The following is a 13,001-nucleotide window of genomic DNA, read 5'->3' as shown; positions in this document are numbered from 1 at the left end:
TGTAAAGAGTCACGCAGAACAGAACAGAAAGTTTTTGATGGAACAGATCCTGCTTCTTTATCTGAAGAACCCAGAGATGGAGGCAGAAGGTCCAGGTTCTGCTCCAGGTTCTGCTCCAGGTTCTGCTCCAGGTTCTGCTCCAGGTTCTGCCTGACACAGAGGACGGTCTGAACCTGCTCCGTGTCATATTATTAAAGTGACTGAACTGAAATGAACAGTTGTACCACAGAAACTAACCCTCAGAGGGCGGGGAAGCTGCGGGTCCTGCCGGGTCTGGGTCTGGATTTTAAAGAGGGCTGAAGCTTCTTGTTAATGCGATGAGGACGCAGAGATCTGAGAGCAGCAGCAGAGAACAGAAACATGAACGGGACCTCGTTTATTCTGTTACAGTTGGTAAAAAAGAAAAATATAGATTTTAAAGTTAAACACATTTTTAAAAACAGATGAGCCCGTCGGGAGCTCAGAGGCTCGGACCTGACGGAGGTCAGACCTCCTCTGGAACCAGGTTTTAAATGATCTTCAGGTCAGTAAACGATTACACACATGAATCAGATCCTAAATGTCCTGGTTTGTGGGGGGGCGGCCTGGTTGCAGTCTAGTCCGCCTGGAAGGCGCTGTTGTCGGAGCCGGTGTCCAGAGGAGCGTGGGGCAGGAGGGGGCAGCTCTTCCTCCTGGACTTGGCCAGGACCCGGTGGAGGAGGCTGGGGGAGCCGTGGGGAGGAGCCGCTGAGGGCCCATCGAGTCCCAGGGGCCTCCGGATGCTGTTCTTCCTCAGCAGCTTCGGAGTACTGCGACCGCTGCAGCCAGAACACATCGTCAGTACCTGTGGTGGGTTCTGACAGCTGGACTTGTGTAGGTGCACTTACCTCGTGCAGCCACAGGGGGCGCCTGCTGTCGTCACGGGGACCGGTACCGACCCCCTCCTCAGCGGCGTGGGCGTGGCTCTGGACGAATCTCCGCCCTGCAGCATAAAGACTGCGTTACATCACAGCTGGCTGCCAGCCAATCAGCTGCTGCAGCTGCACCAGAGGAGAACCAGATGATGATGTCATCAGACCGCAGGCGCAGAGAGACCAGGCGAGCGTTGTTACCTGGAGCGGCTCCACGCAGGCTGCGGGGAAGTAGCCCTCGTTCCCGTCTGTCAGCCGCCCGAACCACCAGGAGTCGTCCTCCTTACACAGGACCTGGATCAGGTCTCCCTGGTTCAGGTCCAGCTCCTTCGGCCAGCGTGACCGGTACTGCGTCACCGCCACCACCACCTGCCAGAGTCCAGATCAAGTTCACGGTCCCCCCAGAGGATCAACACTAAATTCTACATCCTGTCCTGAAAGCTGCTGACGCTCAAACCCGTGCAGGCGGCATCACAGGAAGCTGCTGCTGCTTCTAACTTCAGATACAAACTTTCTGTCAGCACTTTACAGGAGTAAAAGTACTAATACCACACTGTACAAATACTAGAGTAGAGTTGGTTTAAATATGCACACAAGACAGTTTCTCATGAAATATGCAGTTTCTGTGCGTCCTGTCCTGTCGATCCTAAATCTGTTTCAAGAACTGGTTTCTGCAGACGGCCGCCTCTGGATGACGCTCCATGGTGCTTTCTGTGTTTTTGTTTATATACTGAACACCAAACCCACCTGCCTCAAGTACATAACACCTGCACACAATGCTTATTTATTCCAGCATGGCACCGCGTACCTGTACATCACACCTCCGACATGTACGCAACGATAAGAATTTACTCCTGCATCGTCTATATACTGTGTATATTTGTGTTCTCTACGCTGCAGCCTGGGTCTGATTTTATTTTATTTTTGTATGAGTAAGCACAGCGTGAGCAATGTACAACCCAGAGGCCAGTTCCTGCTAAATAAAGCTGATTCTGAACTCTGGATTAAATCAGGTTCCAGATTATGGTTTTATTTTGTTGGCACTTTAGACTCATTGTAGATCTCTCTTTTTATTACTCCATAAATCAGAAAATACTGTCAACAGGCAGAAAAAACCTCTGTTTCTGCCATGTTTTAGGGAGTAAAATGTTCTGTAGTTCAGGCTGATCTTTGAACAAAGCTTCAGAGTGTCGTCAGGAACAAACCTGGAGAGTCTTCAAGCAGCCTGTAAAGACTTGTTTTGTAAAACTCAACACATTTTGGGAGAATTTTACAAAACATGTCGTCGTGAAGTTTCCCCAGTTAATTTATTACATTAAAACAAGACGTTCTTCCCTCATAAGTTTCCTGAAATGTTTTGTTTAAACATGCAAATGAGGCAGAATCTAAGGCTGTCTGCTGGTGGAGACACAAATAGACAAACTGCAGTAAGTGAAAAGTTTTCTTTCTTTTACTTTCTGAAAGAAAGAAACTGGTTCCACCCGATCACTGCTGGGCTTCATGTGTCTGATGGAAGAGCTACACAAATATACACATTATTATTATTATTATTACTACATTAGAGTATCATCATTCATCAGAGTGTCGCCTCTAATCTGCTTTAGATATCAGCTCAGCTCAGCAGGCCGTAAATACTCAGAGGTCAGAGGTCACGCTGACGCAACGCTGATTAACTCACACACACTGAATCAGCTCAGTAGCTTTCTGTTGGGGGGGGGGGCACGGCCATGTTTCCATTATTTTGTCCAGACCTGGTAAATATAAGAAATAAATCCCTGAACCTTAAACTCATCAGATAAACTCCACTTCCTGTGCTCATTAAAGGCTTTTCAAATTAAAAGGATCGTTTTTAGGAGGCGTTCAGGGTCACTAAAGGCTGCAGATTCTTTGAGATTCAGTCGCTGAATCGACCAATCAGAAGCTGAATCCTAACCCCGGGTTTCACGTTACCTTCTGAGCGTCCACACGTGTCGTCCTCGTCCTCGACCTGCAGACTGACAGAGACACGGACATCAGCGGCGCCGATCAATCTCTGCATGACGACCACAGGGGGGTGTGTGTGTGTGTGTGTGTGTGTGTGTGTTTACCTTGCGGGGAGATGACGGTGGTGAAAACCTCAAACTGTTGGTCTGTCTGTCTGTAGATCTGCTGCATGCTGCCCTCACACAAACACACACAAACACACACACTGCGCTTAAATAGCTGCTGCCTGTAATCCTGAGTGTGCGTTCCAGAGACACACACTCAGGACGTCAGGTGTCTCCAAGCAGCCGTCCTATTGGCTGACAGTGGAGAAGAAGAAATACTCAGAAGCTGTGCAGAAATACTTAAAAGTATTAGTATCTAAATAAAGTACTCTGAATAATACCACTTCTCAAATCCCTTTTTCCCGATGAACAACAGGAAAAGCGGCAGATTGGTCGACCGATGAGGAAAAGAAAAGTTTGTGTTTTATGGATCTGACTATTATTGTGAAAATAAAAAGGCCGTTCTCAGTCTGTGTTCCTGTGAGACGTCGTCAGTGCTGTTCCAGTTCAAAGGTCCGCTTCTAGCCCAGTACTGTGTTCTCGCTCCGGCCGTTTCACCCAGCATGCATCAGGTGGTGACCTGTGTTGTATCCCAGAATGCATTTCGCACCAACAAGTGGCAGTGGCGGAGAAGACTGCAGCAGTTCTCCAAATTCTGAATTTGATGTGAAACTTTGCTCCGATGTTTTCAGAGGTGTGAAGTCCTGTACGGGGGGTCAGAGCTCACGGTACCCTGCCAAGCGGGTCATTCTGAAAGTTCTGACGACGGTCTGAGTGAAGGCGACGTCAAGGTTCTTAACTTTAGATTTTTATTTAACTCTAACTTTGTACAGCGCAGACTTTCTACTCTTGACTAAATAGTTTGCTTGTGTTTACGTCTTATTGGACGAACTTGTTATCATGGCCATTACTGTGCAATCACACTGATTAACTGGCCCGCACAGAACAGAAGTCCAGAACGTTCCACGACCAGCGGAAGCTCAGCTGCTGAACGTTCATTCATTTAGCGGACGCTTTTATCGAAACATATTGCTCTACGTGTCAGTGAGGCCCTCATTACTTCCACTTACAGCAGTGTCTTTTTTGTGTTTTGCTTCATTAAATAAATCCTTGTGCAAGAAAAGCAGCTTGTTCTCTGATGGATTAAAGCTCCGTACTGACTAGTCAGTAATCAGAACCATGCAGGACTCTTTTTTTACTTCACCGAGCTCCTACGTCGTTTATCCGGCTCGCACGTCTCTGTTTTTTTGGAGCAGATGCGAGTGAAACACTGTAGAGCCCTGCATCATCTGTCCTCGCGCTGCTCCTCTTCTTCTTGGCTGCAGCTGATGTTCTGCATGTAGATGGAACGCTCAGGAGGGTTGACCTGATTGGACCAATCACAGAGCTACCAGAACGAGAACACTGGACTCACCATGCAGCATCATGTCGCTCTGTAGCTGCTGTTTGCTAACGTGTTAGCGTGAGCTACCTAAAGGTTCAGCGTGCAGGTGTTAGTGCCATCTAGTGGTCAAGGTTACCGCTCGCCGCTCCCTTTCTGAGCTAAACAACGCATGTGCTCCTCCATTAGTCCAAATTTACTTCTTTTCATACTCCTAACAAACCAGACGACTACTACCACTTCTTCTTCTTCTTCTTCGTATGTATTCACTGTAGTGATGAAACACGCTCTGTAGAGGAGTTTGTCCATTTGGGCCACTGTAGAAACATGGCGGTGCAACATGGCGACGTCCCTGTCAGAGGCCCTGCGGTGTCTGCAGACAGAAACGCCTCATGCTAAGGTGATAAAAACGGTTCATCGTGTCAGGTCTTTATACTGAGCACACAGGTAAGGATGTGTTTCTGCTGCTGCCCCCAAGTGGACTAAAGGAATGAGACAACAGTGCGACTTCAAGTTAACAATATAAAGGACCAAGACCAGGACCCTGAGGAACTCCCTCAGTTAACATGAACGACTCGGGTCACTGTGAAAATCTCCAGTTTTTCACTCTGTAAATCTTCTACTGGCTGCTGGACGACATGACGACACGTTATTTGAACCTTGCTTGGATAAAACATCTTCTTTTTTGGTTGCTGGCAAAGTGATTAAAGGTGCGTTCAGGTGTCCCAGCAGGTTCACTGGTTAATAAAGTGAAGTCAGCTGTGACCCTGATGACTCCAGTGAGCTCAGGTGTGTTCGTGACGGCGAGCTGTGTTCAGCTTGTTTTCTGCTCTGGGGTTAAACCAGTTAAACGCGGTCAGATCAGCTTTATATAACAACTGTTCCTGGATCAGATTAAACCGGATTAAACCAACGAGAGGCTCTTCTGAGAAACACGGTGTTATCAGTAATTCATGTTCCTGACACCCGCCGCCTCTGCAGCTCGTCGGGCTCCGCTGGCAGCCTGCAGGTCGGCTCCAACGCTTCAACTAAAGAGATTAGAAGTAAAACAGAATGAAGTCTCTGCTGACGTGTCCAGTCGCTGCACACTGGCCGGATGGACTCTGATCAGAGCGCTCTGCTCCGCCTCTGTCCGATGCTCGAGCTAAAACACTCTGCTGCGTTTGTGTGTCCTGAGTTTGGAAAACACTTCGGGCAGCAACATTTGTTCTTTAACGGGCTACAGAAATGAAGTTAAACAAACAGCACGACGGAAACATAGGAGTCTGTTTTTTATTTATATTCAGTCTGTAAAAATAGAATCAATATGTGAGAAACACCAGCAGAGTGACTGATGGTCAGTGTTCAGTGGCAGCAGCAGGTGTAGCAGTAGTAGTATTAGTAGAAGTGTCAGTAGAGCTTCATGGAGGCAGCGAACAGCTGGCTCAGGTCGTCCTCGGTGTGTCCTCTGGGAGACAGTTTGGTCACTCGCTCCTGAAACGAAGATGGTAAATCTAAAACTCCAGATCCCTTCAGATCCTCTTAAAACACATTCGTCTGAAAAGAGTTGAGCTGCCGCCTTAAAGGAAGTTTCATTTACCAAGTCAGGAGGAAACCAATGAATCGATCATGATATATACAGTTTGAGAGGAACGCCCAGTCCTGAGGCCTCCAGGCTCCTGTTCAGTTAGAGGCATCACTTCTGTACTTTTAAACCTGAGCAGCAGATTCTTCAGCCGGCATTAAAGACACCTTGATCAATTATAACTGCATTAATTTAACCAATAACCTGGATTTTAAGGTGTTTTAAGTTAAATCTCTTTAAAATAAATGAACGGAGAGATCAGCTGGAGGCAGAAAGGGACGGATTCAGTTTGTTTCTGAGGACTAACGGAGAAACGACCCGTCAGGTAGGTGAAACTCACCTGAGGGAGGGTTCCTCTCACCAGAGCCGGGATGTCGTCTGGACCGTATCCCAGCGCTCCAAGTCCGTCCTCCACCTGCAGCTCAAACAGGAAGCGACGCAGCGTGTCGGCCAGGAGAGCGCCCGCATCCTCCCTCTTCACCTGCCGAACGTCTGCACCTGAACGCAGCACAGGTGTGCATCAGGTAAAGGTCTTTAACAGGAGAGCTGTCGGTAAGGCATGATGAACCGTCAGCGAGACGGTGCCGTTATTGCAGTGTTTAAGGTCAGCTGTTAGCCGTTAGCTCCACAGTAGCTGCTGGTTGATGTGATGATGTGCAAACCTTGGATCCCCATATTTAATGTATAACAGTGACCTACAGTCACAGCTAATGTTAGAGCCTTAGCATTAGCTGTTAGCCGTTAGCCATCGGATGTTAGCCGTTAGCTCCACAGTAGCTGCTGGTTGATGTGATGATGTGCAAACCTTGAATACCCGTATTTAATGTATAACAGTGACCTACAGCCACGATCACAGCCACAGCTAATGTTAGAGCCTCAGCATTAACTGCTAGCCGTTAGCCATCGGCCATTAGCCCCACAGTAGCTGCAGCTATGACCACGTGGCAGCAGTCGAGCTCAAGGCTTTCCTGGTTAGACAGCTGGAGTATTTTGCCCACTGTGTTGTGTTATGAGGCGAACAGGTACCGAGGATCTCTGCAGCCTCCAGGTGGCGCTCTGGACACATCGGGGCTGTGAAGCTGAAGACGGCCGGAGACGTGAGGACCACCGAGAGACCGTGAGGCTGAGGACACACAAAGTGAGTCACTGTTTAGGATTCAACCTGTTTTGTTTTACAGCTTTAAAGTTAATAAACTTGACTTTATAAAGATTCTGCATCTCCCAGCCGGGCGTCTCTGTGAGCAACGCTTCTAAGTGGCGTGTTGAGTCTTTTCTGTGTTTCATCTGAACTTTAACACACCGGCTTTAAAACAACTTCTAGATTAACAGTTAAAAACAAGTCGGACTCAGCGATCGTTGTAAAAACAGCAGCTGCGGTTTGGTTCTAATCTTTGGCGGAGTTCCTCAGGGAACCTGTTCGGGTCCTCTGTGGTTCTCAGGTTAATTATTTCATGTTATCGTCTCTCTTTCTTTAAACCAGAGATAGAACATATTTATAACTCTGTTCCTTTGCATTTGAACATGACAACGTTTAACAGTCGTGTTTATGAAAAGTCTCTAAACATCATCTTTAGAAACTTCACTATAACGTTCACGCATCGTCTTCTCGTCACTCACCACCAGAGCGTGATCCACGCTGTAACCCTTCGCCAAGTGAGTCTTCACGTTACCGGAGATCGGATACGACATCCCGTGACTGCAGAGAGAAACGCCTTTATTGAAACTACACATTAAATCTGTCTTTTTTTAACTAGAAAATTAATTCATTTACTAAATAATAATGATGTCATCATGTAGGCGTGTCCATCAGGGTAACATATGAAGGTATTTTAAAGGTTTTTTAACACTTCAAAAGCTCTAAAACATGAACATGATAACAAATTCAGGGGTTCACGGTAAATGTGGGGTTAATAAACAGATGAACTCATGTTTTATTATATTTAACAGGCTTTAAACACATAATCTGTACAGTTTCAGGAGTAAACAAACTTTAAATGGTCGTAATAGTTTGTGGTTGAGTTTTTTTTCTCACCACAGATGAACGCCGGCGTTTCCGAAGCCGATGCCAGCGAACACACTGGCCAGGTGCATGCTGGACCGGGCCTCCAGATCCTCCGGGTCCCGCACTGCTCTGTGATCAATCAATCAATCAAACATCCTGTTAATAAGAATCATGATGCCAAAGATTTGTGTTTCATAAACTTCACCTGTTGGTTTTGTTTTTTACATTTGAATCTTTCACTTAATTTTATTAGATTTTTTATTTAAGTTATATTTTAAGTTCTTTTTAACAACATTTTGTTTTTAATGATCGTTCAATAAAACAAAGTTTATGTTTATAATCTGGTTATTTTTTCTTGGGATTTAAATTTATTTCTCAAATCTAAATTTCGTCTGGATTAATTCCTGCTGCGGTGGAAACACTAAATTCTCCTCAGACTGTTAAAACACAAACAATCAAACAGCAGGAATAAACTTCAGACCCACAGGATCCTGGTTTGGTTCATACCTGGAGTTCCTCAGGGATCCCGTTCGGGTCCTCTGTGGTTCTCCAGTTAAACTTTATTTACCGTTTCATGTACTTGGCGACCATGGTGAGGGCGTGGCGGGACCAGACGTCGCTGATGGGGTTGCTGCCCTGGTAGGCGGGTCGGTTGATGGGGTTGGGGGGGCAGGGGCTCCTCTGGTGGTAGGGCAGGGCGGTGTAGGACTCAAGGGCGTGACTGAAGGACATCCAGCAGGTTATTACCCTCGTCTACTGATTTATTCACCTCAAAAAACTTTAACTAAATAAAAAAGCAATAAATAAAAATAAAACAAAAGAAAAAGACTATTAAAAAACTAAAATAACATGTAATTTAAAATCTAATAAAAAATGTAGGATCGGACTGACCAGAGGACGTCGAAGCCGCTGTTGGCGGCAACTCTCTCGGGCATGCTCAGTGTGTGCGTCGGGTCCACGATGCCCAGTGTGGGTCTGATGGCTCTGCTGGCGATACCTGGACACAGACAGCCAATCACAGCTCAGACTGTCCGCTGATGTCACCGTGACTTCATCTCTGACAGGCTGTTCTCGCGCTCAGAGATGAATCTCTCACGTTTACCTGTTTTGGCCTTCAGAGGCTCGAAGTCGAAGATGGCGACTCCGGTGGTCTCGCTGCCGGTTCCTGCGGTCGTCGGAACTGGAAGCAGAGAACAGGTGAGAGCTGATCATGTGACACCGTCAGAAGTTGTTGTCACAGGTCGGTGTTTACCTGCGATGAGCGGCCTCAGAGCTCCGGTGACCGGCTTCCCTTTGCCGACCGGCGCGTTGACGAAGTCCAGGAAGTCGGCGTCGGGGTGGCAGGCGTACAGATTGGCCGCTTTACAGGTGTCAATCACAGAGCCGCCGCCCACCGCCACGAACACGTCGAAAGAGCCGCTTTTAGCAAACGCGATGGCGTCTTTGAAACTGCAACACACACAGAGGACAGGTCAAACGGTCTCCTCACCTGACACCTCACAGCCAATCAGAGAGCAGGATCCTCCTCTCTCACCTGGTGTCGGTGGGCTCCACCCGGACTTTGTCGTAGACTTTGTACTGGACTCGGTTCTTCACCAGAGACTCCAGGACGGCCTTCACCGGAGGGAGGCGGGACAGGTTCTTGTCCGTCATGACGCAGACGTTCCGAGCTCCGAGGTTCTGCAGGTCCTGCAGGAGAACCGGAGAACAACAACAAGCTGAGGAGACACGTTCACCAATCTGTGAGTGCGGCGGTGCTTTCAGACCAACAGCTCTGTGACACACCAGGAGGCTGCTGGGAGGACAGGAAGCGAGGAAGCTCAACTGTCTGGAACTTTATTCCAGCTGTCGTTGTACTTTACTGTGACCAGGTTAGCGTTGCCTGATCGAGCCAAACTCCATTCAGAAACCAAACATTTTAAAGGTTGTTGTCCTGATGACAGACCTGACATGATCATCAAATCTGCATCATGTTGTTGTTATTTCAGCACCAGTTTGATCCGTTTATTGTTACTAAATCACAGCAACATGTTTCCTTTGGTTCATACAGCTGGAGGAATCACGGCTTGTGTTGAACGCCAGAAATGCGACACGTGGATTAAATTCACATTTGGTCTGAATGCAGTTACAGGAAGCACATTCAGAGGGCGCCCTGGACCAGGACCTCCTCTGAACCTGCTGCAGGACTAAACCGTGCAGGTGTGAAACCAGCCAGGTGAGACAGGAAGTGACCCCTGCAGCTTGTTCAGTATGTTTCCATGATGATGTTTGGTTACCATGCCGATCTCTCGGCTGACTCCTTCTCCATATCTGATGTTGGAACTCGCCATCTGACAGAAACAAACACACGACATCATCACCTCAAGCTCACATGTGGTACAGGTAGTATTTCTACTACTGCAATATTTCCTGCTGTACTATTTTACAGAAAAAGGACCAGGATGTAATAAAGTTACTCTGATTACATGTTTTCGTGTGGAAGTTCAATCCCATGAAGACAGACTGCTTTAAACTTTTACATATTTACCAAATCATGAAGACACTAAATCACAAGTTTGACTCGTGCTTTTAATTCTGAGGCACTAAAATATAATTCTGACTTTCTAATCTAATATTTTTATAAAATATTAATGAGACTTTATCTTGCATTTTGATCTACCCAGTGATTTCCCTGCTGCATCAAACTGCACCAACAGCAGAGCTTCCAAAATCAGCCCTTTTTTAAACACAGTCTGGTGTGAGTTACCTCGAAGGCGTAGTCCGTCTTCCGGACGGTGCAGGTTGCAGCTCCGGCACCTGCAGGAGAAACTCAGTTACCTCAACACCTGAACAGAACATGAAGGTGGACAGTATTGATCCTGCTCAGACTCTCAGGCTGTTCAGCCTCAAGTTCAGCAGTTTGGCTGGTCTCTGTTCCTCTAAATGGGACCATAATTTACTAAATGAACATCATGCTGTGTTGAAGAAGACTTGAAACTAGCAACTGAGACCATAAACTCATCAGGAAAGTGTTTACTGAGGGAATAAATCAGCTGACAAGTAGAAACATTTTCTCACAGACTTCTATACAATCACACTTCTTTCTGCAGCCGCTGGAGTCGCCCCCTGCTGGCCGCTGGAGAGGACGCAGGTCACTGTCAGGATCTGATTTAAGGTTCTGATGATTGACAGATGTGGTGATAAATATTCTGTCTTATAGCAGAGCCAGAGTGAAGGAAACAGAGAGTACCTTGGTGGAAGGTGTTGGAGTGAGCAGGACATCTGCACCTGTTCACACACAAACATTCATGTCACACAGAACTCCATTCAAAATTCTGCACATTTAATAAAGCTTAAAGTTATCATCTACCCGCCGAACTTTCAAAGACTTTCTACTGATTCAGAAAATGTTTTCATCACAGCTCTGCGCGGCGTAGAACCTGCATTATAACATAAAGAGTTTTTAAACTGGCAGTTTTCTGAACGGAGTTTGGCGCCAGCTTCTCCGCCACAGAGAAAAACAACAGGTGGGAGGCGCAGCGGCCGGAAACGTCACCGCAGTTTGTTCACGTGACGCCATGAGGTCACCTTCACCTTCAGATCACACCTTAGTGATCGTGGATCAAACTTACGCCGCGCGCTCGAGCTGTCTGAGCAGGTGAACCACCCGGTCCCGTCCGGCCATCCTGCAGAGTCTGATCCGGACCGAGCAGCTGACCCGCACGGCTTCCGGTTCACATTTCAAAATAAAGGCCACACTCACTGTGAGACTGAATCCCCTCCTGTTTACTTTAAAGTTGCCCAATAATAAAGGCAACTTATTGAGTTAAAATCCTCGTAATTAAATAAAAGTTTTATCCGAAAGAACTTTAAACGGAGAATCCATTAAAATCACTCAGTGATTAATAATCCACTCACTTATCCATCAACTGACTGAAATGTGGAGTGAATTTCCATTCAGTGCAAATTCAAAAGTATTCATGATTAATAATTTTAGTAAATTTTAACCCTGGGACTGAATGATGTGATTGGCTGAGCTTATCCTGTTTATATCCTGTTTCCTGTTCTATTGTTTTCATCTTTGTGTCTGAGCATTTGATTTATTGATCGCTGTGAAGAGAATTTCATAACGTAGAACACGACATGCCTCTGAAATAAATAACTCCCGCATGTTTAACATCTTCATCCAGGGCTGTTTCCATTATTTTGTCCAGACCTGGTAACATTTCTGAATAAGAAGTAAATGAAAATATTTCAGGATCCAAACAGGAACCAGAATCCCTGAACCTTAATAACGCCTTCAGCTTTTCAAATTAAACTCTACGTCCTGTGTTCATTAAGGGCTTTTCAAATTAAGAGTTTTTACAGTCGATTTGAAATCAACTCGTACAATCTGAGGAGAAGAAAGTTTAAAGTTAATCAAAGTGTTTAAAGGTTATTTATCTAAGAGTGAACGTTTCATGTAACATCCAGACCTGAACAGAGAAGAAACTCTTCATGATCAGAGATAATTAAATCATTTTAATAAACTGAAGCCAGCTGTTGTTTTCAGCTCCAGAGTCGGAAGATGTCTCTGTGTAAACAGCGAAAGGTCAGAGGTCGCAGCGTTGAGACCGAACTGTGTGAGGAGATTCAGATCCGACACGCCGACCTTTAAACAAACCGCCGTCTGTCGAGACGCTTCACAGCTAAACTTTTATTTCATTTATTTGAGGTGGGAAGCTGAAGGAAGGAGAAGAAAACTGTCCAGCAGAGAAGTCTTCACTTTATTAAGCTCATGAAGCTGTGAAAGGTTTTTCTGCCGCTCAAACGTCTGGAGGCCGACTCCTGCCGAGAGGACGACATGTTAACTGTTCAATCCTACCAACCCTACTGTTATTTTCTTTGTGTTATATTTAAGGTCAAAGTCTGAAACCCTCAGTAAGCACTGTGTCGGGGGGTTGATTAAAGTTTTTCCGACTGCACAGCTCTGATAAAACGCCTCCCTGCACTCACACAGGTAACTCTTTTTACAACAAAAAGCTCACTAACTCAGCTGTTGTGTAACTGCTGAAATAGTCTTCCACGATTTACACAATCAAAAGCTTTGGATGCGTCAAGAAAACACAGAAACCTGGTGAATCTAAAATCTCCTTCAAAGCTAAAACAGACAGATCTA

General features: G+C 46.1%; 2 protein-coding genes and 1 long non-coding RNA gene across 3 annotated transcripts; 1 reads left to right on the top strand and 2 right to left on the bottom strand.

Annotated features, from left to right (window-relative positions):
- Nucleotides 1–361: 361 nt before the first annotated feature.
- si:dkey-97a13.12 (myosin-1) lies at nt 362–4,515 on the bottom strand. The gene is made up of 6 exons (XM_046051246.1): nt 3,988–4,515; nt 2,978–3,045; nt 2,841–2,884; nt 1,092–1,259; nt 867–961; nt 362–797 (listed from the first exon to the last, which is right to left on the bottom strand). Exons 1-6 carry the CDS (start codon nt 4,014–4,016, stop codon nt 596–598), a joined length of 606 nt encoding a protein of 201 aa, XP_045907202.1. The 5' UTR covers nt 4,017–4,515; the 3' UTR covers nt 362–595.
- Nucleotides 4,516–5,090: 575 nt separating this feature from the next.
- Nucleotides 5,091–8,185, top strand: LOC123972048. Its single transcript, XR_006825350.1, has 3 exons — nt 5,091–6,386; nt 6,877–7,000; nt 7,900–8,185. It is a non-coding gene; the product is annotated as an uncharacterized LOC123972048 (long non-coding RNA).
- adhfe1 (alcohol dehydrogenase iron containing 1) lies at nt 5,557–11,558 on the bottom strand. Its single transcript, XM_046051211.1, has 14 exons — nt 11,476–11,558; nt 11,094–11,131; nt 10,611–10,660; nt 10,141–10,194; nt 9,399–9,553; nt 9,117–9,313; nt 8,967–9,044; nt 8,756–8,861; nt 8,433–8,585; nt 7,895–7,993; nt 7,480–7,558; nt 6,889–6,985; nt 6,203–6,360; nt 5,557–5,771 (listed from the first exon to the last, which is right to left on the bottom strand). Exons 1-14 carry the CDS (start codon nt 11,526–11,528, stop codon nt 5,688–5,690), a joined length of 1,401 nt encoding a protein of 466 aa, XP_045907167.1. The 5' UTR covers nt 11,529–11,558; the 3' UTR covers nt 5,557–5,687.
- Nucleotides 11,559–13,001: the final 1,443 nt, after the last annotated feature.

The sequence above is a fragment of the Micropterus dolomieu genome, linkage group LG06 (genome assembly GCF_021292245.1).
Source record: "Micropterus dolomieu isolate WLL.071019.BEF.003 ecotype Adirondacks linkage group LG06, ASM2129224v1, whole genome shotgun sequence".
NCBI classification, from domain to species: Eukaryota; Metazoa; Chordata; class Actinopteri; order Centrarchiformes; family Centrarchidae; genus Micropterus; species Micropterus dolomieu.
This window is presented reverse-complemented; position numbering and strand designations above follow the sequence as displayed.

Coding starts and splice junctions, on each gene's coding strand:
- si:dkey-97a13.12 (XM_046051246.1), bottom strand. CDS start 4,016: ATGAAGCAAAACACAAAAAAGACACTGCT. Junction 2,885..2,977: donor CACCGTCATCTCCCCGCAAG/GTAAACACACAC, acceptor TGTCTCTGTCAG/TCTGCAGGTCGAGGACGAGG. Junction 1,260..2,840: donor CACGTGTGGACGCTCAGAAG/GTAACGTGAAAC, acceptor GGACTCTGGCAG/GTGGTGGTGGCGGTGACGCA.
- adhfe1 (XM_046051211.1), bottom strand. CDS start 11,528: ATGGCCGGACGGGACCGGGTGGTTCACCTGCTCAGACAGCTCGAGCGC. Junction 10,195..10,610: donor AGACGGACTACGCCTTCGAG/GTAACTCACACC, acceptor TGTTTCTGTCAG/ATGGCGAGTTCCAACATCAG. Junction 8,586..8,755: donor AGCGGCTTCGACGTCCTCTG/GTCAGTCCGATC, acceptor GATGTCCTTCAG/TCACGCCCTTGAGTCCTACA.